Source organism: Aricia agestis, chromosome 12 (genome assembly GCF_905147365.1).
Source record: "Aricia agestis chromosome 12, ilAriAges1.1, whole genome shotgun sequence".
Lineage (NCBI taxonomy): Eukaryota > Metazoa > Arthropoda > Insecta > Lepidoptera > Lycaenidae > Aricia > Aricia agestis.
Window position 1 is genome coordinate 9,167,566 of NC_056417.1, and position 23,099 is coordinate 9,190,664.

Consider the following 23,099-nt stretch of genomic DNA (forward strand, 5'->3'; position numbering starts at 1 on the left):
TTTATATGAGAATGTGCCAAGCGGCAAGCCCACAATGCAAACGCTTGATTGTTATACCTTCTTCTTTTTCTTCTTTTTGTCTTTGGTTGCAGGGAACGTGTATATACAAAGTCAATGGTATATACCCTAATCTGTGCTCTGTGGAATGTGTGTCTATGGTAGGTAATTTGTGATTGGCTCATGATCGATGCTTTTTTTGTTTCTATGGTAACCAAAAATGTAAACAAAAGACAAATAAAAATAATTAACATCACAAAAATTAGATAAGTACTAAAAACTTAAGTGCACATGTAAATAGTAAATACACATTGAAAATGACCCTATATATCGATACAAAATTAAATTTTGTAGATTCAAATGTGATATCAACAGTAGCCAGCTGGCATCAATCACTGCCGCTTTTGGCTGTTGGCTCCTATAATCAGGAAAAAGGAGGATTTGTTACTATTTTTCAGGAAAATGTAAGTTTAAAATATAATTTTGGTTTGTACGTAGCAAAATTTACGAATAAAGTTTCTAACTTTTTCAATTACCGGTCATTATGATGAGATTGTTTACAATTTCAGGGTCAGGCTTTAGAAGGTTGTGACTGGCCAGTATTACTGTCTAATCAAGTAACAGCTCTAGCTTGGCATCCCACCAGAAAACTACTGGTAGTCGGATGGGATGGTGGCGAGCTATACATTTGGCTCGAGTACTCGTGGGCGAGATTGGAAGCACCTCACAATGCAGCAATAACAACTCTCAACTTTAGCTCCGGTGGCGGTAGATTACTGGCATCAGATGCCGCAGGATCCCTCTCAGGATGGCGGTCAAACTCAGGAGCACCGCTTACATCTTTTCACCATCAACTCGGGGACATAATAACTCACTTAAAATTTTGCCCACCTAAACCATCCTTTGAATCATCAATAAGAGGTCTCGCTCGGGCGGCTGTAGCAGGTGACGAAAAAGCTTTAGACACACTGGCAGCGTGGAGGCCCAGGACCACAGCCAGGGTTAAGGACGGCCAGCAACCCGACAATCATTGCTGCTATGCAACTCAAGACAATGGGATCATCTTGTTCATTGATCACACCGGTGCCTGCTCAGAAGTACTCAACGCAGCGGGTGCAGTAGCTTTCTTAGGAATTTTGGCAAACAATTATTTATTAATAGCCTGGGAAACTGGCAGTGCACTAAGTTTATCGAGATTTGCGATTGGACACGACGGATCCTTAACGACAGATACTCATGTTAGGATGTCAGCAAGGAACGGGCAGTCTGTAGTTCTGGTTGGTAATGTATCGGTTGCAGTAATTAATGGGGACAACATGATTAGGATATGGGACAGCGATACAGGTGACAATGATGTGTTACCAAATGAAGGGGAGGAAACAGTACCCGGTGATGTTTTCACCAGCATAAGCTATTGTAACCTGAGTGACACTCTCTGCTGTGGCACGTCTCAAGGTAACTTGTATATGTGGAGACGAGATCACAGACATAACTGGAAGCTTATAAGCCGATCTGCAGTAAAGGGAACAATAAAAGAAGTCTGCTGGGGATCTGAAGGATTAATGAATCCACTCTTATTTGTTAACTGCATTACAAATGCGTTTATACTCCGAGAACAGCATGTATGCTGGGGCTACTCTCCTAATATGTGGATGGTGCAAAAATCTGCCCATGATATCAGTGTAACAAACTCGGAGAGTACACAGCTAAGCATTAATACTACTATAACTATTAAAGCTTTTGTCTTCAAAGATAATACTGTGGTATTAGGGGATGGTAAAGATGTTCAGGTATGTATCTTATAATACTACTCTAGCTGTCCTGGAAAACTTTGTTTTGCCATACATAAAGTATTTCGCCCATATTGTTTTATTAAAGTGACTAAATGAGTATGGCACCATGGCAACGTCCATCATCGCTATCCCGTCGCACAAATTGTTGCATAAATAATTTACTATTATTTATGCAACAAATGCACTTATCAATATAAAAAGTAGCCAGTAGCCGATTTTCAGACCCACTGAATATGCATATAAAATTTGGTAAAAATCAGTGAAGCTGTTACGGAAGAGTACGGTAACTAACATTGTGACACGAGAATTTTATAAATAAGATGATTAAAAATATAACATTATTATTATGTACTTACACCTATTAAAGTATTACACTTAAATGTACACCCCTTTTGTTTGTTTTAGGTATGGGTCTACAATAAAGACAATGATGGACAATTTACATTAGTTCGGAGTTTTGCTTGGAAAACTGATGTGATTTTCTTATACAGCGGTACTTTGATAGGAGTCGTCGAGCCTCACATTGAATGCTACAGTTTGTCAGGAGACAAAATAGGAATTCTTCCGAGCACTGAAGGAGAAGGTGAAATCATTGCTATCACAAAAACTAATAAATATATTGTAGTCGCAACTGTAGACGGCACACTTAAAGTAGCTGAAATATCAAAGAAAGGCCTGAGAATGCCTTACCCCTCAAAAAATTGCTATCAAATGATAGAAGATTTCGGCGAAATAATGAGGTCATCGGTTAACGCCACTGGCCACTACATTTGTCTCAGTATAGCCAATGCTGGCTTAGCACCGGATCCTAAAATCTATCTGTGGGATGTTGCCAATGATAAAATAACCAACACTTCTTTGGACAACACCAAATCCCCGCCATATCACAGTGTACCACTAGCAATTCTTTGGGATAGCAACGACCCTAGACTTCTAGCTGTACACATGCGATCTGCCGAATTAGACTCTATTCATTTGTTTTTCTGCAACGAGGGAAGCCTATTCGAATACAAAAATTGGTGTTCTGCCAATGTGGAATATTTTCAGTCTGATTTTACTGTGTGTACCTTGTATGCACCATATGTGGTAATATTGTCGCAGCAAAACATACAAAGGATTGTCTTTAAGGAATTCGAAGAGTCCAAAGACAGTAGCAAACTGAAGCAGATATTGAATTTCCTGTATTATATGACGACGGGAAATCTTGAGAAGGCAGTTGTGATAGGGTCGAGCATCACGGGCAGCAAAAACTCCGTTATTTGGGATAGCTTGGCCAAGGTGTGCGTACTCAAAAGGCGGCCTGACGTCGGCGCAGTCTGCCTCACCAACATGGGAGACATAAAGGGTGCGATGATGCTCCGCAAAGCTTTAGACGATGACACGATGGAAAATGCCTGTAGAGTTGGCATTCTCGCTGTCAATCTTGGCATGATTGAGGAAGCCGAAGCGCTATTCCGTGAGGCGCAAAGATCGGACTTAGTCCAACGCTTGATATCGGCGAAAGATAATGGACTCAATGAAATCATCAAAGGAGACAAGGATGGGGAGAATGTACTGTTAATAAAAAGTGCACAACACAAGCAGGCGAAGGTGTTATGGGCTAACGGCGAAACCGCTGCGGCGATAAAACTCTTCGAAAGGGCTGGTACCCTAGTACCTCACGTGCCGAGGATGCTAATAGTTCAAGGTCAAGCTAACGTTCTAGCCCAGTATGTGGCCACTTCAAAGGACAAGGCTCTGATAACCTGGTGGGGCCACTACCTTGAAAGCATCGGGGATTTAGATGTCGCTTTAGACGCGTACGTAAAAGCAGAAGATTATGGAGAACAAACCAGACTGTTATGTCACATGGACCGAATGGAGGAGGCCGAAAATGTGTGCAGGAAAAATTCTTCGTCGCTATATCAGATGGCACGACATTTGGAAATGAATGCTAATGAAACTGAAAATGCTGTCAAGGTAAAAAATATCTCAAGACTCCCATTTTATAATAATAATCAACATTGTCTGTAATTGTCGTTGTGTGAACTTGTAACTATTAGTTGGTTTTTTAATATTAATCCTGTGCTTTGTTTCAGATGTATATAAAATGTGGTGCAATATCATCAGCTATAAGAGTAGCCACTGAGGCGAGCGCTTGGAACCTGGTGTGGCGTGCTGGATCCAGCTCGGCAAAGCACGCGTTATACGCAGCGTCCATCTTGGAAAACGCTGGACAAAACGAGCAAGCTATAGCTTTATATCAGAAGGCTGGTAGGTTCATATCTTTTGAACTTTATAGACGTTCTTTTGATTCTAAAACAAAATGAAAACGTCAAATGCGTGCGTAAAAAATCGGTGACAGTATGGGTTGTCGTTTATTTTCAGCCGCTTATGCTAATGTAGTAAATATGTAATATTTTATTAGCTTTTTCGGAATCTTCAATCCAAACAATATCTTTCTGTCAAAATTGATATTTTTCTGTATGCAAAATTCCTAGTACAGTAGTACCTAGTAGTACTGTATCCAGGCATATTAAAATGTAATACTGCTTATAAGTAAACAGATGGACAAACGAACAGACAGCAAAGTCATATATTTTTATAGAGTCCTGTTTATACCCTTTGGGTATGGAACTCTAAGAAACTACAGTTACGGTACGGTACTACAGTTTGCGGTTGCAGTGCAGTTTTACTAATTTAGTGATAAGTTGAATTATCCGGACTTGCCCTGTGTCCGAACTACAAACCACGTCAAAAAGCTCATCGTCGCTTGCAGGCAAAACCCATATGGCGCTCAAACTAGCTCTGAGCTCCGGCGACACAACCGCTATGATATCCGCGGTAGAGACGCTAGGAGACGCGGTAGACCCCGAGCTGGCGGCAACGCTGGCTGCGCATCTGCGGAAGAGCAACCATCATTCGCACGCTGCGGCTTTGCTGGCTACTGCTGGCAAGGTTATTATACTTACTATGTCCCTTTTTATAAGATAAGGGGCAAACGAGGCCCGATGGGAAGCAACTGCCGTCGCCCATGGACACTCACAACATTAGATGAGCTGCATGTGCGGTGCCGGATCTCTCTTTTTTACCCGACTTTTACGGTGAATCAAAAACGGGGGTTATGATTAAACCTGTATAATGTACCTATATTGTATGTTTCAATGTGGATATGGATATTCTAAAAATAATTTGACAAATGAGATGTCGTTGAAAGTGTCTTGATCATCTTTATTACTCTTGTTTTAGGCTTTGGTTTTATAAGTTACCTATTTTTTGCAACGAAGTTCCTTATCGCGAGTTGCGAAAGGAGGCTAGACGGAACGACACTTGACCTCGACACTTTTTTTAGTACCTGCGAAGTAGGGCAGATGGCGTTAATAAGTATATTGATACTTAGTATTCCTTTGCGTCAGCTAGATGGCGTTTTTGAGAATAAACAGCGACATCTACCGGACGTTTAAATAAACTAGAAATCGCCCAATGGTCGAAATTCGACCTTAGTTTCAACGACATTAGGACTACTACCTATATTTTGTAAAAAAAATATTATTATTAATATATTATATCTTATTTTTTCAACTCTTGTCTCTGGGACTCAGATGATCTCAAACTGGCCGTGTAAGCATTGTCTAATAGTATCTAAGATTCAATAAAAAAAAAACTATAATCCATTTTCAATTTGTCACCTTGTTGTCAACAAACTTCAACCAAAAATAAAAGAGTATAATTCGTATGTACAGGCTTGTCATTCAAAAATCTGTCATTTTCCTAGTGTGTGTGTTGTAGTGTGTGTAATGTTTTATTTGTTTAAAAAAAATATGATAAAAGCATAATTTCAAAATAATATTAGCTCGATGCACTCCTTCGCCATATAAATTATAACTGTGCAAAATTTCATTCACCTACGTTTCCCCATTTTTCTTCAAAAGGGATACAAAGTTTTTGGCACACGTATTAATATATAGATTTTGTTACACTATGTGGTGGTACAATTCCACAAAAGTGTCGTTGTTAGTATTCTGGGCGTCAATAGATGGCGTTTTTTTATAACTTCGTTCCATCCGGGTGTCCTTTGACACCTTTCAAGTTTTTTTATTTTATTTTTAATATTCTAGTACGAAGAGGCTTTAGACATAGTGGAGCAGTCCGGGGCTCCGCTGACGCCGGCGCTGGGGGAGCGGCTGGCGGCGCCGGCGGGGGCGCGCGGCCGCGACGCTCTATTGCGCCGCCTGGCCGACGTGCTCGGTACTAGGGGGCTGTACCATCACGCCGCTAAACGACTGGCTGCTATCGGGGATAAGGTACTTATATGATCTATGAGGAACATGTACTTATATAAAATGTAAGTCATTATTTTGCCATTGTAATGTTTTCACTTCAGTCAATATTGATTTTTGATAGAAATCTGAATTTGAAATAAGTTGAAATTGGAACGATTATAAAACATAATGGTAAATATTCCGTATCGCGACACCAGCGATTTTGAGGCCGTTTTTTTTTACAGTCGCGTTATAATCTGTAAACATCAGAACTAGTATTGTTATGATGGCGCATGACTATTTCTGGCAAAAGAAAGTCGACGGAGCCCCGCTACGCGGGGCTCCTATTTCTGGGTGTTGCGGTCTACGTTCCAACCTAACCTAACCTACTTTTGGACTTTCTGGATTGTGTTTGTTTTTGTTTTGGTTTTGTCATTTGACAAACGATGTTTGCCGACTTTTCTCATTTTATCATACTTAAATTTTCGAAAAATAGTCATGCGCCATCATAACAATACTAGTAAAAAAAAAACGGCCTCAAAATCGCTGGTGGCGCGATAAGGAATATTTACCAACATAATAATGTGACGTCACTCAAACTCAAACTCAAACTTTTTTATTCAGAATAAATTTTTGCAAATATTCTCTGAACCCGTAAAATAAATTTCCCGGTTCGGGAACTAGTTTAGTAACACTCTTGTTTGACTTTAGAGACTCATTGCTTTGAAGAAAAACATTAATTTTTGATTTGAAACAGTAAACTTTGCATTTATTTCAATGTGTTTCCGTTTATAACATAGGTCTACTATTGATCTTATTCATCACCATACCAGCAAATCTCCAGTATCCGTGGTGCGGTGTTCCATGATTGACCAATACTAGAGATTACAGAAGCATGTTATTGGTTTATGATTACCTATAATAATAATTGATGTCGACTGTGTAGTGTGCACCCAATAGACACTCATGTAACATGTTGTCAATATATTTTATTTAAAAATTGACACCATTCCAGGCGGGCGCGATGCGTTGGCTCATGCGATCTAGCGACGTGGACCGTATAGCGACGTTCGCAGCGGCAAGTCGCGACCGTGCGGTGCAGCTCATGGCGGCCGACTACCTGCGGACACGAGCACCCTGGCGCTCCCGACCCGACCTCACACGACACATACTACACTTCTACACGAGGGCGAAGGCGCACAACAAGATGGCCGCCTTCTACGCCGAGTGCGCCAAGATGGAGATCGACGATTATAATGTAAGTTGGCAGTGAATAAAGCATTTCATCTGCGGACACAAGCAAGACGACCCGACCGCACACGACACATACTACACATCTACCCGCGGGCGAAGATGCGCAACAACATGGCCGCCTTCTACGCCGAGTGCGTCATGATGGAGATTGACTATTATAAATATAATGTAAGTTGGCAATAGTAGATAGCATTAATTTGTCGCTACGCCGAAAGCCAGTAGCAGTCGGGCAGACGCGGTCTTTATTGCTTCACGGACAAAAAGCCCGCCCGCCCCGTCGTCTGCAAAATGTCTTATAGTTAACAACTTCGAGGCAAATAATTCCGAAATCTTGCATTTGTCAGTATATGAGTATTACCAGAAAACATTAGAGACCTAATTTTATACTTGGACGTTCTTTTCAGAACTACGACAAGGCACTAGAAGCACTAAACGAGGCAATGAGATGCATCGCAAAATCTTCTGATCCTGAAAGTGGTATGTTCTTATAATTTTTCTTTCAAATATTGAAAAACTGACAGACTAGGAGTTGAAATAATAGGGTAAATGACTAGTACATTGGACAGTACTAGTCATTGGACAGAGCATAAAAACACAATATTTATTAAGGTTGCTTTAAAAACTGCCTGTTTTTAAAGTAATAGAACGCCTGATTTTTAAGACTGGATTGCACCAAGTAACTTTAACTGTAACTTTAACTTTGACTACAGTACAAAATGTCAAATCTTTGGGTAAAGTTAAAAATGGACGCCATCAAGACGCCATATTTAACTGTAACGAAAAAAGGAACTAACGGTGTCATTATACAAAAACCGCAATTTTTGACAGTTCTCCTTTACCAGCAGCGCCCCCGCCCACGCGCATGTATAACCTTGTTGGATCAGCTGTCATCTGTCAATTTCTCCGGGCAAAGTTATGGGTAAAGTTAAAGTTAAATTTACCTTAACTATAACCAGAACTTTAACTTTACCCACGCCTCTGTTGCAACCCAGTCTAAGAAAAACAGGTAGTTTTTAAATTACTGTCCAATCACTAGTCATGTTCACCCTATTATAAGCTAATCTTTTTTAGGCTCCCAAACAATGGCTATACAAGAACAAATCTCCACTATCCAAAGATTTATGGAAGTGAAAAAGTCCCTAGAATCAGGAGACATCAAAACAGGCAAGTGTTATCTACACAATAATATTTCTTTTTTTTATAAAATAAAACGAGCAAACGGGTCGCCTGATAGAAAGCAACTACCGTCGCCCATGGACACTCGCAATATCAGATGAGTTGCAGATCCGTTGCCGGCCTTTTAAGAGGGAATTCGCTCTTTTCTTGAAGGTTTACAGGTCGTATAGGTCGGGAAATATTGTTGGCGACAGTTTGTTCCAGAGTTTTACAGTGCGCGGCAGAAAGTTACGCGAAATACGCACGGTGGAAGACTTCTATAGGGATAGGGCAGTGCCTTCAGGTGGCAGCACAATATGTCAAGTAAATTATATCGTAAAAGTATCGGAGTGACTACTCCAGTTCGTAGAACCTTCGTCGCATGTTCCCTATAGATAAATTTTAACGCCTCCGTGGTCTAGTGGTATAGAGCGCGGCTCTTGACTCGGAGGTCGTGGGTGCGATTCCCGCGTTGGAAACATGTTATTTCCAAGTTTGGTTAGGACAGTGCTGGCTGATCACCTGATTGTCTGACAAGTAAGATGATCCATGTGTCGGATGGGAATGTAAAAAGTCGGTCCTGCGCCTGATCTCTCGCCGGTCGTGTCCGTCTTCCGCCCCACTGGGTTATGAGAGTAAAGGAATAGAGAGTGCTCTTGTGTACTGCGCACACACTTGGGCACTATAAAATTACTCCTGCGTAGCTGGCCTGGTTTCAATGAAACCGGCCACCGTCACCGAAACCGGTGTGGGAGCTATTATTATTATTATAGATAAACTAGCTGTCCCGGTGAACTTCGTGTCTCTTTAAAACCTTCCCTGGACTTCTACGAATATTTTGAGACTAAAATTAGCCCAATCCGTTCAGCCATTTTCGAGTTTTAGCGTTACTAACACAATTGAAAATCCATTTTTATATATATAGATATAATTTAACTTTAATGCTGACTATTATTTTCTAGGTGTGAGCGGTGGCTATGCGCTGATTCGTGGACTAGATCGGCCTGGGCTGCTGTCGGAGGATAAAATTTTAAATCTACTGCTACAGCACATACCAGAGGGACCAGAAAGAGAACGTTAGTATATTATTATCGTAAAATTATGACTTTTTAAGTCTTACTCCCTTAATAATAAAAAAAATACACCATACAAAGGTATAAGTAGCTTTAGAAACAAGGACAAAATATTGAATAACTATGCAGACTACGAATCTTTTTATGAGTAATGGTGTAAGAAAATTTAAGACTCACTTTTATTAACCCACTTCCAAAAAGAGGGAGGTTATATTCGTCTGTGGATTTTTTTTTTTTTTACTTTTGTGGTTCAACGATTACTCCGCCGTTTGTGAACAGATTAAAAAAAAATGTTGTAAGTATTGGGTTCAACCCCAATTTGGTGCCATGTTCACAAAAGTGGTGACCTGATGATGGGATCCATGAGTAATCGAGGGAACTCCTCAAAATTTATATGGAAACGTATAGTGATTTTGGTTTTATGTGAAGGATCCTAGGCATAATATTATGCTACCAAAAAGTAAGATTTTGCACCAAGGTATGCTATGGTTCCGAAGATACTAAGAGAACACCGGATTCCTTATAGATACAAGTTTTTGGGTTTCGGCGATGTTATATATACATATAAGCCAAATAAGCATTAGTAGCAATTACAGCAACCGCGCGATCGCTAAAAAAAGTTGCCGTGTGCCCTAACATTGCTGGAGAGAACAATGTTTTGGTACGAGTGGATCGGCTAGCACATCTAATGGTTAGCTTGCTCGTCTCATTTTTGAGAAAATAAAAGCCATATAAAATTGATTTCAAACACTGAATTTCAAATATAAATTATACAATAACAATAATTTATTTTGTTTATTATAGGATTAGAAGAACGCTTGAAGTCTATACAAGAACCATCGGAAGAAGACGAAGCAACACCAGACCAAAGCATAGAGGAAACAGTTTAAAAATGTAAATGTTAGGTATTAATTAAGTAATATAAATCGAGAGCATTGTGACTAATGTGACTCTACAACATTGAAGTTGTAAAGCTTAAAAATTTTATAAAATAATCCTGATTCCTGTCTAAGAATTATGTTAACAATGTGGTGCATGCAGCAGTTGATATCCGTCCAAACTGTAAATAATTATATAAAATAGAAAAACTAAGCTTTAGCTTTATTTCATTACTTTAAGGGGGATATTAGATTATCATATATATTGGATCCGAGATCATTGAGTCAATCCGAGATTATTGGATAATGGAATATAGACATATGATTCATTTCTTCCTTGATCATAGATTTTTGACATTTGCTGAGAGATTGGATCCAATACGGTCATAGAAATAGGTGTTGCCAGTTATCTATACTAATGCTGCGGTCGTATATCCCGTGTTTCCCGTAGTCCCACCTTCAGGAGCAGGAACACCGTTGGGGTTTTAGTGGGTAGTCCCGGGTGCGGTTACTACGTCTACTAATTATAAATGCGAAAGTATCTCTGTCTGTCTGTCTCGCTTTCACGCCAAAACTATCGAACCGATTGTAATGAAATTTTGTATACAGATAGTATAAAGCCTGAGAAAGGACATAGGCTACTTTTTTACTGGAAAAAAGCGTTGTAAAGGGGTTAAAATGCGTAAATTTGTTCAAATTAAGTTAGTTCCAAAAATTCATAATAGATGGCGCCGTACGTCATCTACATCGTGCTAACGCTTGCCCAAAAGTCTTTCTATAAGTGGTGGTATCATCTTACATTCGATTTTCGATTTTTTCGATTGTTATTTCTTATTTACGTTATTTAATAAATCAGTACTTTATCTATGCAGTGACCTTAAACCTATTCTATCAATGATAAATAGTTTATGGGTAAAGTTGTGTAATTGGGAGGCTAAATAAGCTTAAAAATTTGGCATAAAATATAAAGTTTAATTTAAAAAATTGAAATATTATGTGCACACTGCACAGCTGTTTTGATTTAAGGGGTACCAGGGTTTTTTTTAATAAAAGCTTTTGACACCAATTTTGTTGACATCGCGCGCTATAAACTGAAGTCCACGCGGACGAAGTCGCGGGCAACAGCTAGTTTAATATAAAAAAGAGTTTTTAATTTCTTGTTCGATTATGTTTCAAATAATGTAATGTAATTATTTTTCTAATTATACAGGTGTAACAAAAATAAGTGATAATATTTTAGGGTGTGTACGTGTTCCTTGTAGAGAGAGTTAACTCTAAAAGTAGCAGCGCTGAAAGACCAACATTTTTTTTCACTTTTGTATGGGAAAACTCGTGACGCTCGGGTTCTTGCCCATACAAAAGTGAAAAAAAAAATTCGTCTTTCAGAGCTGCTACTTTCACAGCAAACTCTCTACAAGGAACACGTACACACCCTAAAGTATTATCACTTATTTTTGTTACACACTGTATATTTGGATAATCTTGCTGAAATAACAAAAAACAAGCCATATTAAAAATGACGATGTCTTTTGACAAATCGAATTCTCTGAGATCTAGTAACCCTGACGTCAATACCTGTCAGCGTTAGCGCTCTCCATTGGCTATTGAAACCACATATGACGTAAAATAGGTTCAATGAAATATGATAATGTAATAAGCAGATATTATCAAATGATCATATTATATATTGGATCCTATATATGATCATAGAAATGATTCAATATAAATGATAATGTAATACCACCCCTAATAAACCGCGCTGCTCCCGGTTAAGTGTGAACGCTGTAAGTGCTTGTTCAGCTAGAATCGCGCGGTTAAACTTGGGTTAAGCCCACAGGCAGCCACAGGGTACTTTTTCATATTAAGGAAGTTAAAGTACCGCTCACAGCTTGTTCAGACATGCGGGAATCACGCATTTCCCGCGCATAAACCGAGCGGTTAAGTGTTGACGCTGTAATACAACGCCATAGTTCCCGCTGTGTCTGAACAAGCACTTCTCACAGCAATTTTAAGGATTCGGGTGCTGGGGAGCCTAGGAGCTCGCGCACGGAGTTAGGTACCAAAGGAGAAAAATTTACAAAATGAGCGTAATGCTGGATTTACACGGGTCGATTTTAGTCGCGCGGCAAGTCACCAGTCGAATCGCATATCCAAGCCGAATCGCCACCCCATAATTATACATTTTAGTCACCAGCCGCATGCGGCCATTGGCCGCACGACTTTTGGCGCATTTTCATTGGTCGATAGCATGCAGGGTGCGGAAGATTTCTGGAACTCATGCCACAGGGGCCGCATTCGGGGAACCATTTTCATGAGTCGATAGGGCCCGCATGCGTGGTGCGGGAGATTTCTAAAATGCATGCTACAGGGCCCGCATTCGGGGAACCGTTTTCATCAGTCGATAACCGTCGTTTTCGCATGTCTTTCAACTACAACAAGCAGTCAAGCACTTGTGAATCGAAATTGAATAATAAAAATGTATTTGACTCGCGTCCCGCAAGCTGTATATCGACCGACGAATGAGAGATTTTCCTATATTTTTAATTTGATTGTCAAACAGTTTCCATTTTAGTAACTAGATGGCGTATGGGTAGACAACTATCGGTAATACCAGGGAATACTATCAATAATTGCTACAAAACTGGGCAAAAGAATGTAAAACTTGGATACATTTCAACTTGAAAAAGACGCAATAATATTCCAATGAATAGGTAAAGTTATTATAACGATGTTTTAGCTAAAATTCACGGAAGAAATAGCCCTATTTACCGATATTCACACCAAATGTCATAGGAATTATACATTTTGGTTTTGACAACCTCTTACCTGCACTTGTGTAAGATAACGGATATTTAATGGCTAATATTTTACCAATAATGAATATCAAAAACCCAAAAACCACAATTTGGGAAAAAATAATAAAACCACACCAACAATAAAAAGTAGAAGTTTGAAAGTGACATGCCCGCCAAAACTCTTTCAGTTGTCAAGTTTCAGTTTGACAAGTTTTTATTATGTCAGCGTGTTCCTAAACTATTACCAGTGTACTGGCCTAATCGCTTAGGCCAATGATCGCTTAGGTTTAAGATGATTTGTCACACATGACAGTACACTGATATTTTTTTGGAAACACAACCCATATGTAGTCAGTGATGCCAACCTGCAGATAATTTCAGGTGAGGAACCAATAGTAGAAAATCTAGAAGTAGGTACGACAGTATATATTAAGTCTATGTCTAGAAGTGTCTATCCTTACGCCATCTAGTTAAGATTGTTAAAATTAAAATTAAAAAATATAAATGAAAATCCCTCATTTCATTGGTCGATATCACGGTCGGTATAAATCATGCAGGCAATCCCCGCAGGCAGTGTAAGGAACACGTATCGACTCCCCGTATGCTGTATGTAACCGAACGAGTTAACGACTAATGAAAATGCGCCATTTAAGGCTTGCGGCTTTAGCCGCATGCGGCGTAGTCGAATTGCCATTTAGATGGTCGATTTTCGCCGTGCGGCGTAAATCGTGTGGCTTTGGTCACCCGTGTAAATTCAGCATATAACGCTTCCGAAATCCGATCTTTAGAGATCTTTACCTATATTGCTTAAAAAAATCCTGTCGATGTCATCTGTCAGAAGTGAGTTGACACTTGACAGATATCGTGGTCTCGAATTCTTGTTATCATTTAGAGGTTATAGAATCAAAAATGTGTTTTTCAATGTTGAAAATAATATAAGTGTTTGTCTTATAAAACAAGATTAAGAAAGTAAATCAAAATGGTGCGTCATAACAATCAGCTACCGAATAATCTTACCCAATTGCAAAATCTAATCAAAAGAGACCCTACATCGTACAAAGATGAATTTCGACAGCAGCTCGCTCATTTTGAGACTACTCTCGAAATATTTAACCTGAATCCGACGCAGTACAATAAGAAGTTGGACGAACAGGCGATGTTCCTTGCCCAAGTAACTCAGTGCTATCAAAATGAGATGAAAAACTTTCCACAGAAAATAGTTGATGTGTTGAAAACTCATAACACCACGTTACACAATGATATGCGCTTATCTCTCTGCAAATGTTTAATCCTGTTAAGAAACAAAAACTTCATTTCCGCATTTGACCTGCTTGAAATATTTTTCTCTTTGATAAAATGTCAAGACAAGAATTTAAGGGAATACCTCAAAACTCATATAATAACAGACATCAAAAATTTGAATATGAAACACAAAGATATGAAACTTAACACAACTCTTCAAAACTTTATATTTTCTATGTTGAAAGACTCCAACACTAAAACTGCTAAACTGTCAATAGATATCTTGATTGAACTGTACCACAAAAATATATGGAATGATAACAAAACTGTTAACATCATTGCTGAGGTTGGATGCTTTTCTAAAATAATGAAGGTAATGGTGGCATCTCTCAAGTTCTTTTTAAGTAAAGAAGAGGAGGAAAAAGAAGAGGAAGACAGTGATGATGAGGTTGATCCCAAGGAGACAATGATGTCAAACAAGTTCAATAAAAAGACCAGGAAGAGAGAAAAAATGGTTCAAAAGGTAAAGAAAACAGCAAAGAAGATTAAAAAGAGGAAGGAAAAAGCACCTGTGTTCAACTTCTCTGCCCTACACCTTGTCAACAATCCACAAGGTTTTGCAGAAAAATTATTTAAACAAGTTGAAGCATCAAATGATAGATTTGAAGTTAAATTGATGACTTTAGATGTTGTGTCTAGATTGATTGGATTACATGACCTCTTTCTTTTTAACTTCTACCCATTCATAGCGAGGTTGCTGATGCCTCATCAGAGGGAGGTCACAAGAATATTGCAGTTTGCCGCACAAGCGGCACACGAACTCGTGCCACCGGAAGTCATAGAGCCAGTAATGAAGGCCATTGCAAACAACTTTATCACGGAGAGAAATTCCACCGATGTAATGGCAGTAGGACTTAATGCTGTTCGTGAAATTTGTGCCAGGTGTCCACTAGCAATTAATGAGGATTTATTGAGAGATTTAGTTCAATACAAATCCTACAAAGAAAAGTCTGTAATGATGGCTGCGAGATCATTAATACAACTGTACAGGCATTCCATGCCTACGTTATTACATAAAAAAGACAGAGGAAGACCATCCGAAGCGTCTTTGGAATTGAAGACAAAACAATATGGTGAGATGGAAATTAAGGACTATATTCCAGGTTCAGAAGTACTGCTCGAAAAAGAAGAAATAAAAGAGAAGGGTAAGAAAGCAAATAAAAAAGGAAAAGTAAAGAATGATGACAGTGATGATGAATGGGTTGATGTAGCTTCATCAGACTCAGAAATAAATATAAGCGACAGTGATGAAGATGAAGTAAGTGATGAAGAACAATCTGAAAAAGAAGAAAATGAAGAAGAGAATGATGATGGTTCTGATGAAAATGAGTCAAATGTAGAAGACCAAACTGAAACAGAGAAAAATGAGACTCCCAGTCAAAATATAGAGAGTAAAGAAAATACTAGAAAGGTTCTAAAGGCAAAGCGTTCTGTAACTAAAGAAGAAAGGGAAGAGAAAATCAAAGTAGCTCGAGAGATAGCTATGGATAAAATATTTACTGATGAAGATTTCAAACGTATTGAGGCTGCTCAACTCAAAAAGCATGTCAGTGGTGTAAAACGTAACAGAAGTGTAGTAGAAGAAGAAAATGAGTCAACTGAACTTGTACAATTATCAGCCATAGAGAACATTCACAAAAAGCGGAAACACGATAAATCTGCTAGACTTGAGTCAGTACTAAAAGGACGAGAAGAAAGGGACAAGTTTGGATATAAGGATAGAAGAAAGAATGTTAACTGTTCAAAAACTAACAGGGAGAAAAGGAAAACCAAATCCTACCAGATGATCAAACATAAAGCAAAAGGGAAAATTAAAAGATCATTTAAAGATAAACAAATTGCTTTCAGGAATTATTTAATAAAGCAAAAGAAAATGCGTTAAATTATAATTTTGTTTCATTCAAGATTGTTTAAATAAATAAATAATAACCAATAACATTATATTCATTCAAATTTAATCCAATTCCTTATAATAACTTTGGATGTAACTGTTTTAGAATAATATATTATTGTATAATGTTCCTTGTACAAAATATAATGAATTTTCACAAGATGATCTTACTCCTAAATCCTTTGCTAAATAATTCATTTAATTTATGTTTATGACTTAGGCCTCCTACGCACTGGCGACCATGGTCGCCGCGACCTGGCCGCGGCGGCCAGTGAATTCTGGACTTTATATGGCAATCGCTATAGCCCCTACGCACTTAGCGGCCAGCGACCAGCGGCTACCGTTGGCCGCGGCGTCCAATTTGATGCCACGCGACCAGCGACCAATCGTGGCCGTCGAGAACATCACTTCTGTTATCTGTATTAAAATTCATCAGTGCTACCGCATCGGCCGCGGCGACCAGACGTGTAGCTAGCTACAGAGTGATTATTTTACAATGGCCAATTTCGACACGGAAAGGTTCATAATTGAAGTTGAAAATAGAAGAGGTTTATGGGATTTAGCATCAAATGATTACTCCAATAAAGATGTTAAGCGGCAGTTGTGGCTTGAAGTGGTCGATATATTTGGCGGTGAATCCATGGAAGATAAAGAAAAGGCAGAACTTGGTTAGTATTTTATTTTATTATGCCTAAGTAAATTAATAATGCGATGAACTACAAATTACAATAAACGCAGCAGGTGCTGTAGTAGCATTCGACACGTATATGTGACATGAGTGATTTTTTTTTTTAAGTTGTTCCGTTCATTCAAAATCTAAGAAATTTTAGCAAATAGGTAATTGTCAAAAGTATAACTATTTTATTTCTACTATTTTTCGCTTTGCACATGAGTTTTGACAATTATTTGCTAAAATTTCCCAGGTTTTCGTAATGATTGGAATAACTTTTTAAAAAGATTACTCATACCGCATGTGCGTTCGACGCCATTTTGTTTACGGCGCGCAATGGCGGCTCGCGGCGAGCAAGTGCCTCAACGCACAAACTGAGCAGCCGTCGTAGGTACGCACCCATATATTTACAAATTGTGCCAGGGCAAGCGACCATCGGTACTGAAGTAGTTTGCGAATATAATATCTCGATATTCGGTTGATGTTCTATTTGCTCTATTAGGTAAACATGCAGGTATTTCTAATAAAGCCTCTGGTACAGTTAACGTGTCCTTGAAATCATATCCGTCTCTTTCTCGCACAAAATTATGAAGCACACATAGAGCTTTTAAAATCACAACTGCAAATTCTTTCTTGACGTTTAGGGGTCGGTGAAGAATCTGCCATTTATTGGCTAATATTCCAAATGTACATTCAATATAGCGGCGGGCACGGGATAGTCGATAATTAAAATTAGTCTTTACATTATTCAAGTTTCTCCCAGCATACGGTCGCATGACGCATCATATGTTCCGATAGTGAAAACGCCTCATCACCCACTAAAACGAACGGCATTGATTGGCCATTTTCTTTGATGGGGTTATTGCTCGGAATATCGAGATCATTATTTAAAAGCCTATGATAAAATACAGAGTCTTTGTAAATTGACGAATCACTGCATTTGCCGTATGCTCCAATATCTACGTAAAGAAATTTATAATTTACATCACATATTGCAAGTAACACGATTGAAAAATAATTCTTGTAATTGTAATAAAGAGATCCCGAATGTTGTGGTTTGATAACTCTAATGTGCTTGCCGTCGATGGCTCCGATGCAATTAGGAAATTGGGCGTATTTTTGAAAACCTTCAGCCGTTTGAATCCACTTATCTCTGGTCAATTGTGGCATCACAATTGGTTTTAATATCTCCCATATTGCTTCACAAACATCAAATACTATTTCCGATACTGTAGGAAGCTCTATACGGTATTCATGACTTATATGAGATAAAGAACACCCAGTAGCCAAATACCTGAAAATAAAATTCACATTAATAAACATAATATTAGTTTTGTAATATGTACTACATTTATTTATTGATTTACAGGCATTACTCTCCAAAAAAGATGGAAAAACCAGTATATATTATGTCTATGGAAAAACCTTAGAGACTGTTTCACAAGAGAGCTGCGCCGTCATTTTGACATCTTTAAGAAAAGATGTCAAAAGTGGTTCTGCAGTGATGCCAGATTGGGGGGAATCACCCCAAATTTGGGGGGTTTTTTTAGGTGATGGGGGAAAATTGGGGGGAACAATTTTTTGGGGGGATTGTTGGAGGAAAAAATCTGGGAACAGACGGCGAAATCTAAGTACTATGGGCCCGTTTTTACCCTTTGGTTACGACTTACGGAACCATAAAAATGATCAAGGAGCTCGAGAAGATGCTGATTCTATAAAGATTGGACGCTATTGCAGAAATAGTGTACATTCATCGTATCCATTTGTGAAATTCCCATTCATAATGAACAAATTTTTTCTTTTATGATTTGTGGGGGGATTTTTCTTAAAATCCCGAATTTTGGGGGGATTTCGGGGAACACTTGGGGAGAAACCGAGTTGGCCGTCTGGCAACACTGTGGTTCTGCTGCAAAACGTAAATCACAATACACCTATTTCAACCAATTACTGTTTTTGAAATCAGTGCTGGACACAAACGCAACAGAAAATAGTCTCGAAGAGGCAAGTCAAGAAAATGAAAGTGCAAGATCTTCTGATCTTGAGACTCAACAGTCTGCATCAAAGTCGCTTAGAACAAAAAGGAAGAAAAAAATACCAAACGAAGAAACCGATACAGACCCTCTAATTTCAGTTCTGCATAAGACCATAGCGACTACACAGAATGATTCAAATTGTGACAGACTGTTTCTTTTATCCCTCCTCGAAAGATTTCAAACAATCCCTGCTGCAATGAAGACCAAAGCGAAAATGGAAATCATGGAAATTATAGAAAAATACCAACCGAACTGTACACCTACAACAGCGCGCATAAACTATTCAAGTAATTTCAATACTCTTAACGACCAAGAATATGACCCGCATCGACCAAGTTATTCAGGTTATTCTACTACCAACAGGATATCAGATGATTCAAATTACAGCGATACTCATACTCATTATTCTGATATTTCTCAAAATTCAGAAATGATAGACATATTTCCCAATTTGAATGATTAATTGTTCACAATTGCCATTTTTTAAGTTATGAAAATACAAATAATTTGATTATCTACTTCAGTTTTTTAATATTTAAAAACATGTTATAAGCAAGCCCTTTTCCTCTCCTTTTCAAAGTCGTAAAGTAGAATACTACTGAACAATAGTTCATAAATTTTTTAAAGTGGCAAAACCTTGGTCAATGAATTATACAGGTTGTTGTGAAAAACACAACAGTGGTGGTTTAGGTTGATTCAGAATCGAGTCTTGTATAATTCAAATTTACAAAAAAATCCATTTAGCAGTTTAAGTAAAAAAAATGCCCTATCACATTATTTTTATTTTTCCTGTACACAATACTCCATTCCGAAACACCCTTTAAAATATATCACGTATTTTTTAAACATTCTGTATTTAAAAAAGAAAAAGCTTACCTTATTGTTATTACTAATTTTTCTTCTGCTGGAATGCATTTCCGATAGTTGTTACCAGTTCCAGTAATTTTTGGTTTTATTGTATCCAGTAACAGGTTAAAAGTATTCGTTGACATTCTCATGTAATTAAAGAATCTCTTCTCATACATTTTTAAATCCAAAAAATAAGTATAATATAATCCTTTAGTCTTTCTCTCGCAAAGTAATGGATGCACCCAAAACTGTCTTTTACGTGAAATCTTCCGTTTTCGTTTTCGTAGTAAATACACAAGCACAGTTAGCGTGATTATCTTCTGCACGTCCATCTTGACACACCCTTGGAAGTCGACTGCAAATTTTTCGGCCGTCCACATGTCGCGCTTGCCTACGCACCGGCGACCATGGCCGCGGCGGCCTGGCCGCGTCTATGGTCGCCAGTGCGTAGGCAGCCTTATTTTTCTCTATGACGTTTTAAAAAAAACAATGACGTTTCGTCGTTCGATGACACTGACAATGGCATTCAGCATTACCAGATTGGGGGTTTTTTTCGCAATTCTGGGGAAAACTTTGACTCTAGGCGAATTTTTGGGGAAAATAAATACACTATGGGGATTTTTTGGGGTTAGCACTTCTAAAAAACATAACAACATCCTGGCAAATATGCAAGAATTTAGAGCCATTTAAAAAAATGTCTAGCTAGTCTATGACTGATTCTGTCTTGTCCGTGAAAGGGCCCATTCACGGCAGGACTGCACAGCAGTCCTGCAGTGAATGGGCCTCACATACTCGGTGTTTCCGGGCGGCAACACCGAGTATGAACCAATCAGTGAGGCCCATTCAAAGCAGGACTGTCGTGCACGTAGTATATGACATTCTCTTTGGTCCTGCCGTGAATGGGCCCTTTTACTGCCTGTCTCTGGCTGGGTTTGTTGGTTGTTTGTTTTGGTTTGTTTAGTCAAGTGCGTAAAAAAATTGTCTCTTTGGTCGAGCGAGACACCCTGTGTTGTGTATCTGTTTAACTGTCAAGTGATCGAAACTACTAAATATGCTGCTGTTGAACGGGCGTTTTCGGTGAGGAATATCGTCAAAAATAAACTCCGAAATAGAATGCTCACGAAAACCACCGACCATATTATGAGAGTGAGAAGTGTCTTAAAGGACCCATTCACTGCTGGACTGCACGGCTGCCCTCACTGATTGGTTCACACTCACTGAGTGGTTGGTAAAAGTATTAAGTACTTCTTCAGTCTCATTTTTTCTGTATCTAATTTCATCGAATAAAAGAAGTTTCAATTTTATATTTGGTTTTTTTCTATAATATTAAGGATAATTTTTTTGACAACATATCATTTTGGGGAAATATAAAAATTAGTTTGGGGGAAATGGTAAAATTGCATCTGGCAACCCTGAATTAACATTTCTGACAATTTCTGATTTCACATTTGCCATCTAAACTATCCGTGAATCTGAGCATGAATCACAAAAATACAAATCAAATTATTATTTGTTTCGTCGAAATATAATAAAAAATACCAAAAAATTGAGTGGTTGAAATTGCTGGTCCAACAAAAAAGTTAAAATGTTGAAACCGAAAGCTCTGACGCAAGTCTTAAGCCAAGCTAACACTGGAGGAGTAGAAAATACATTGTAAAATAATATTACCTATTGCATTTTGTGTTTCTTTCTCATTTGATAGCTTCTTACTTAATATGGTATTTACAGGTTACTAAACCACCAAGGCGCTCTTCTTGCATATTCTGGGTACAACGATAAGGATGCTAGAGTCACCGCTGCTATTGCTAGCAATGTTTGGTCAGCTTATGAAAAACATGGCAGAAATGTTTTTAAAGAAGACAAACTACATCTTATATTAGTGGATTGTCTCAATGGCAAAATTGCTGTGACACAAGTGGCGAATTTACTACTCTGTTTATACGCTAAGGAAACTGTGGGGTTTGGTATTTTAAAAGAAAAGATTAATGCAATTGCACAATACTTAGAAGGTCCATTAAAACAAGTAGCAAGCTCATAAATTATTTACTTATAGTTTATTAATTAGATAATACTTATATTAAATATGATATGATTCTATTTTTTTCTCCTTATAGGTAAAAAAATTATAATATCAATGTTATTCTGTCCTCTGTTTCTATACATAATTCCTTTTGTGCTTCATTATAATGGATACCAAAAATACTTCAATATTATAGCTTTATATAATGTTTTGTATTTTTATAAAGGTGTGAATTATTGTTATGACGACCTCTGTGGCTCAGTGGTGATCGCGTTGGTAGCTCAAGCGGGGGGTCGCGGGTTCAAATCCCGCCGACGGAACAAAAAGTTTTCAAAGTTCCTGGGTCATGGATGTGTATTAAATATGTGTATAATATAATAAAAATCTTAAATATATGTATAGTATAAAAGAATTAAATATATTTCCGTTGTCTGGTACCCTAAACACAAGTCCTTCAGGTACTTACCACGGGGCCAGACCGACGTGGTGTGAAGCGTCCATAGACATTATTATTATTATTGTATTATTTAATAGGTCACTTTTATGTAACTGTACATTACAATTTTTGTACCCTTAAGTGCCTAAATGTTTATTAGTATTTATGGTAATAAAACTTTTTATGTCTTTTCTTATGCTTTTTAAGTTGTCACTATGTTTAGTAAAGATACCTATTATACAATGATAGGTTGAATTGCTGTTTTATTTACTAAGGAAAAAAGTTATTACTTAAAAACTGCATAAAACACAACTTTAGATCTGGTTTTCAGGATTCTAAATCATTGGTTTAACAATTTAAGAAAAAGGAAATCTTGCTCTGCCTTTGTATCTCTATGTTAGTGTGGAACACCAAACAAAATATTATTTACTAAATGTAAGGCAGGCCACAAGAATTGCGACTTGAGTAGGCCATAATATTATTATAAAATATAGTGTACCTACCATAGACATAAGTATATATTATATCTATGGTACCTACATATAAGTTACTCTATGACACAGATTTAAGGTATTGCTGAGAGAGTACTGAGTAGTATCCTTAACCCTCCGTGTACGAGGTGGGGTATGACATACCCTAGCGCAAAAAAAATTAATAGCATTTTTAAACCAAAAAAGTATGCGAGTTGGTTTCCTCAATAGCTGCAAATAAG

General features: G+C 38.1%; 4 protein-coding genes across 4 annotated transcripts; 3 read left to right on the forward strand and 1 right to left on the reverse strand.

The window, feature by feature from the left end:
• The first annotated feature begins 250 nt into the window (after positions 1–250).
• Positions 251–10,561, forward strand: LOC121732343 (intraflagellar transport protein 140 homolog). Its single transcript, XM_042122197.1, has 11 exons — positions 251–461; positions 567–1,787; positions 2,196–3,749; positions 3,869–4,043; positions 4,549–4,727; positions 5,888–6,073; positions 7,047–7,289; positions 7,690–7,762; positions 8,357–8,449; positions 9,403–9,516; positions 10,318–10,561. Exons 1-11 carry the CDS (start codon positions 315–317, stop codon positions 10,401–10,403), a joined length of 4,071 nt encoding a protein of 1,356 aa, XP_041978131.1. The 5' UTR covers positions 251–314; the 3' UTR covers positions 10,404–10,561.
• LOC121732344 (protein SDA1 homolog) lies at positions 5,109–16,374 on the forward strand. The gene is made up of 2 exons (XM_042122198.1): positions 5,109–5,120; positions 14,153–16,374. Exon 2 carries the CDS (start codon positions 14,166–14,168, stop codon positions 16,368–16,370), a length of 2,205 nt encoding a protein of 734 aa, XP_041978132.1. The 5' UTR covers positions 5,109–5,120; positions 14,153–14,165; the 3' UTR covers positions 16,371–16,374.
• A 1,419-nt stretch (positions 16,375–17,793) lies between these two features.
• LOC121732718 (protein ANTAGONIST OF LIKE HETEROCHROMATIN PROTEIN 1-like) lies at positions 17,794–20,383 on the reverse strand. The gene is made up of 2 exons (XM_042122671.1): positions 19,959–20,383; positions 17,794–18,343 (listed from the first exon to the last, which is right to left on the reverse strand). The coding sequence occupies exons 1-2, from the start codon at positions 20,309–20,311 to the stop codon at positions 17,794–17,796; spliced, it is 903 nt and encodes a 300-aa protein (XP_041978605.1). The 5' UTR covers positions 20,312–20,383.
• A 1,001-nt stretch (positions 20,384–21,384) lies between these two features.
• On the forward strand, positions 21,385–21,971 carry LOC121732546 (ragulator complex protein LAMTOR2 homolog). Its single transcript, XM_042122470.1, has 2 exons — positions 21,385–21,584; positions 21,660–21,971. Exons 1-2 carry the CDS (start codon positions 21,517–21,519, stop codon positions 21,967–21,969), a joined length of 378 nt encoding a protein of 125 aa, XP_041978404.1. The 5' UTR covers positions 21,385–21,516; the 3' UTR covers positions 21,970–21,971.
• Positions 21,972–23,099: the final 1,128 nt, after the last annotated feature.

Excerpts from the sequence above, each read along its gene's own strand:
- LOC121732344 (XM_042122198.1), top strand. The coding sequence starts at position 14,166 with ATGGTGCGTCATAACAATCAGCTACCGAATAATCTTACCCAATTGCAA.
- LOC121732343 (XM_042122197.1), top strand. The coding sequence starts at position 315 with ATGACCCTATATATCGATACAAAATTAAATTTTGTAGATTCAAATGTG. Across the intron at positions 8,450-9,402 it reads ATCAGGAGACATCAAAACAG|GTGTGAGCGGTGGCTATGCG; the intron begins GCAAGTGTTATC and ends ATTATTTTCTAG. Across the intron at positions 9,517-10,317 it reads AGAGGGACCAGAAAGAGAAC|GATTAGAAGAACGCTTGAAG; the intron begins GTTAGTATATTA and ends TGTTTATTATAG.
- LOC121732718 (XM_042122671.1), bottom strand. The coding sequence starts at position 20,311 with ATGTGGACGGCCGAAAAATTTGCAGTCGACTTCCAAGGGTGTGTCAAG. Across the intron at positions 18,344-19,958 it reads AAATTAGTAATAACAATAAG|GTATTTGGCTACTGGGTGTT; the intron begins GTAAGCTTTTTC and ends TTTTATTTTCAG.
- LOC121732546 (XM_042122470.1), top strand. The coding sequence starts at position 21,517 with ATGTTGAAACCGAAAGCTCTGACGCAAGTCTTAAGCCAAGCTAACACT. Across the intron at positions 21,585-21,659 it reads GGAGGAGTAGAAAATACATT|GTTACTAAACCACCAAGGCG; the intron begins GTAAAATAATAT and ends TGGTATTTACAG.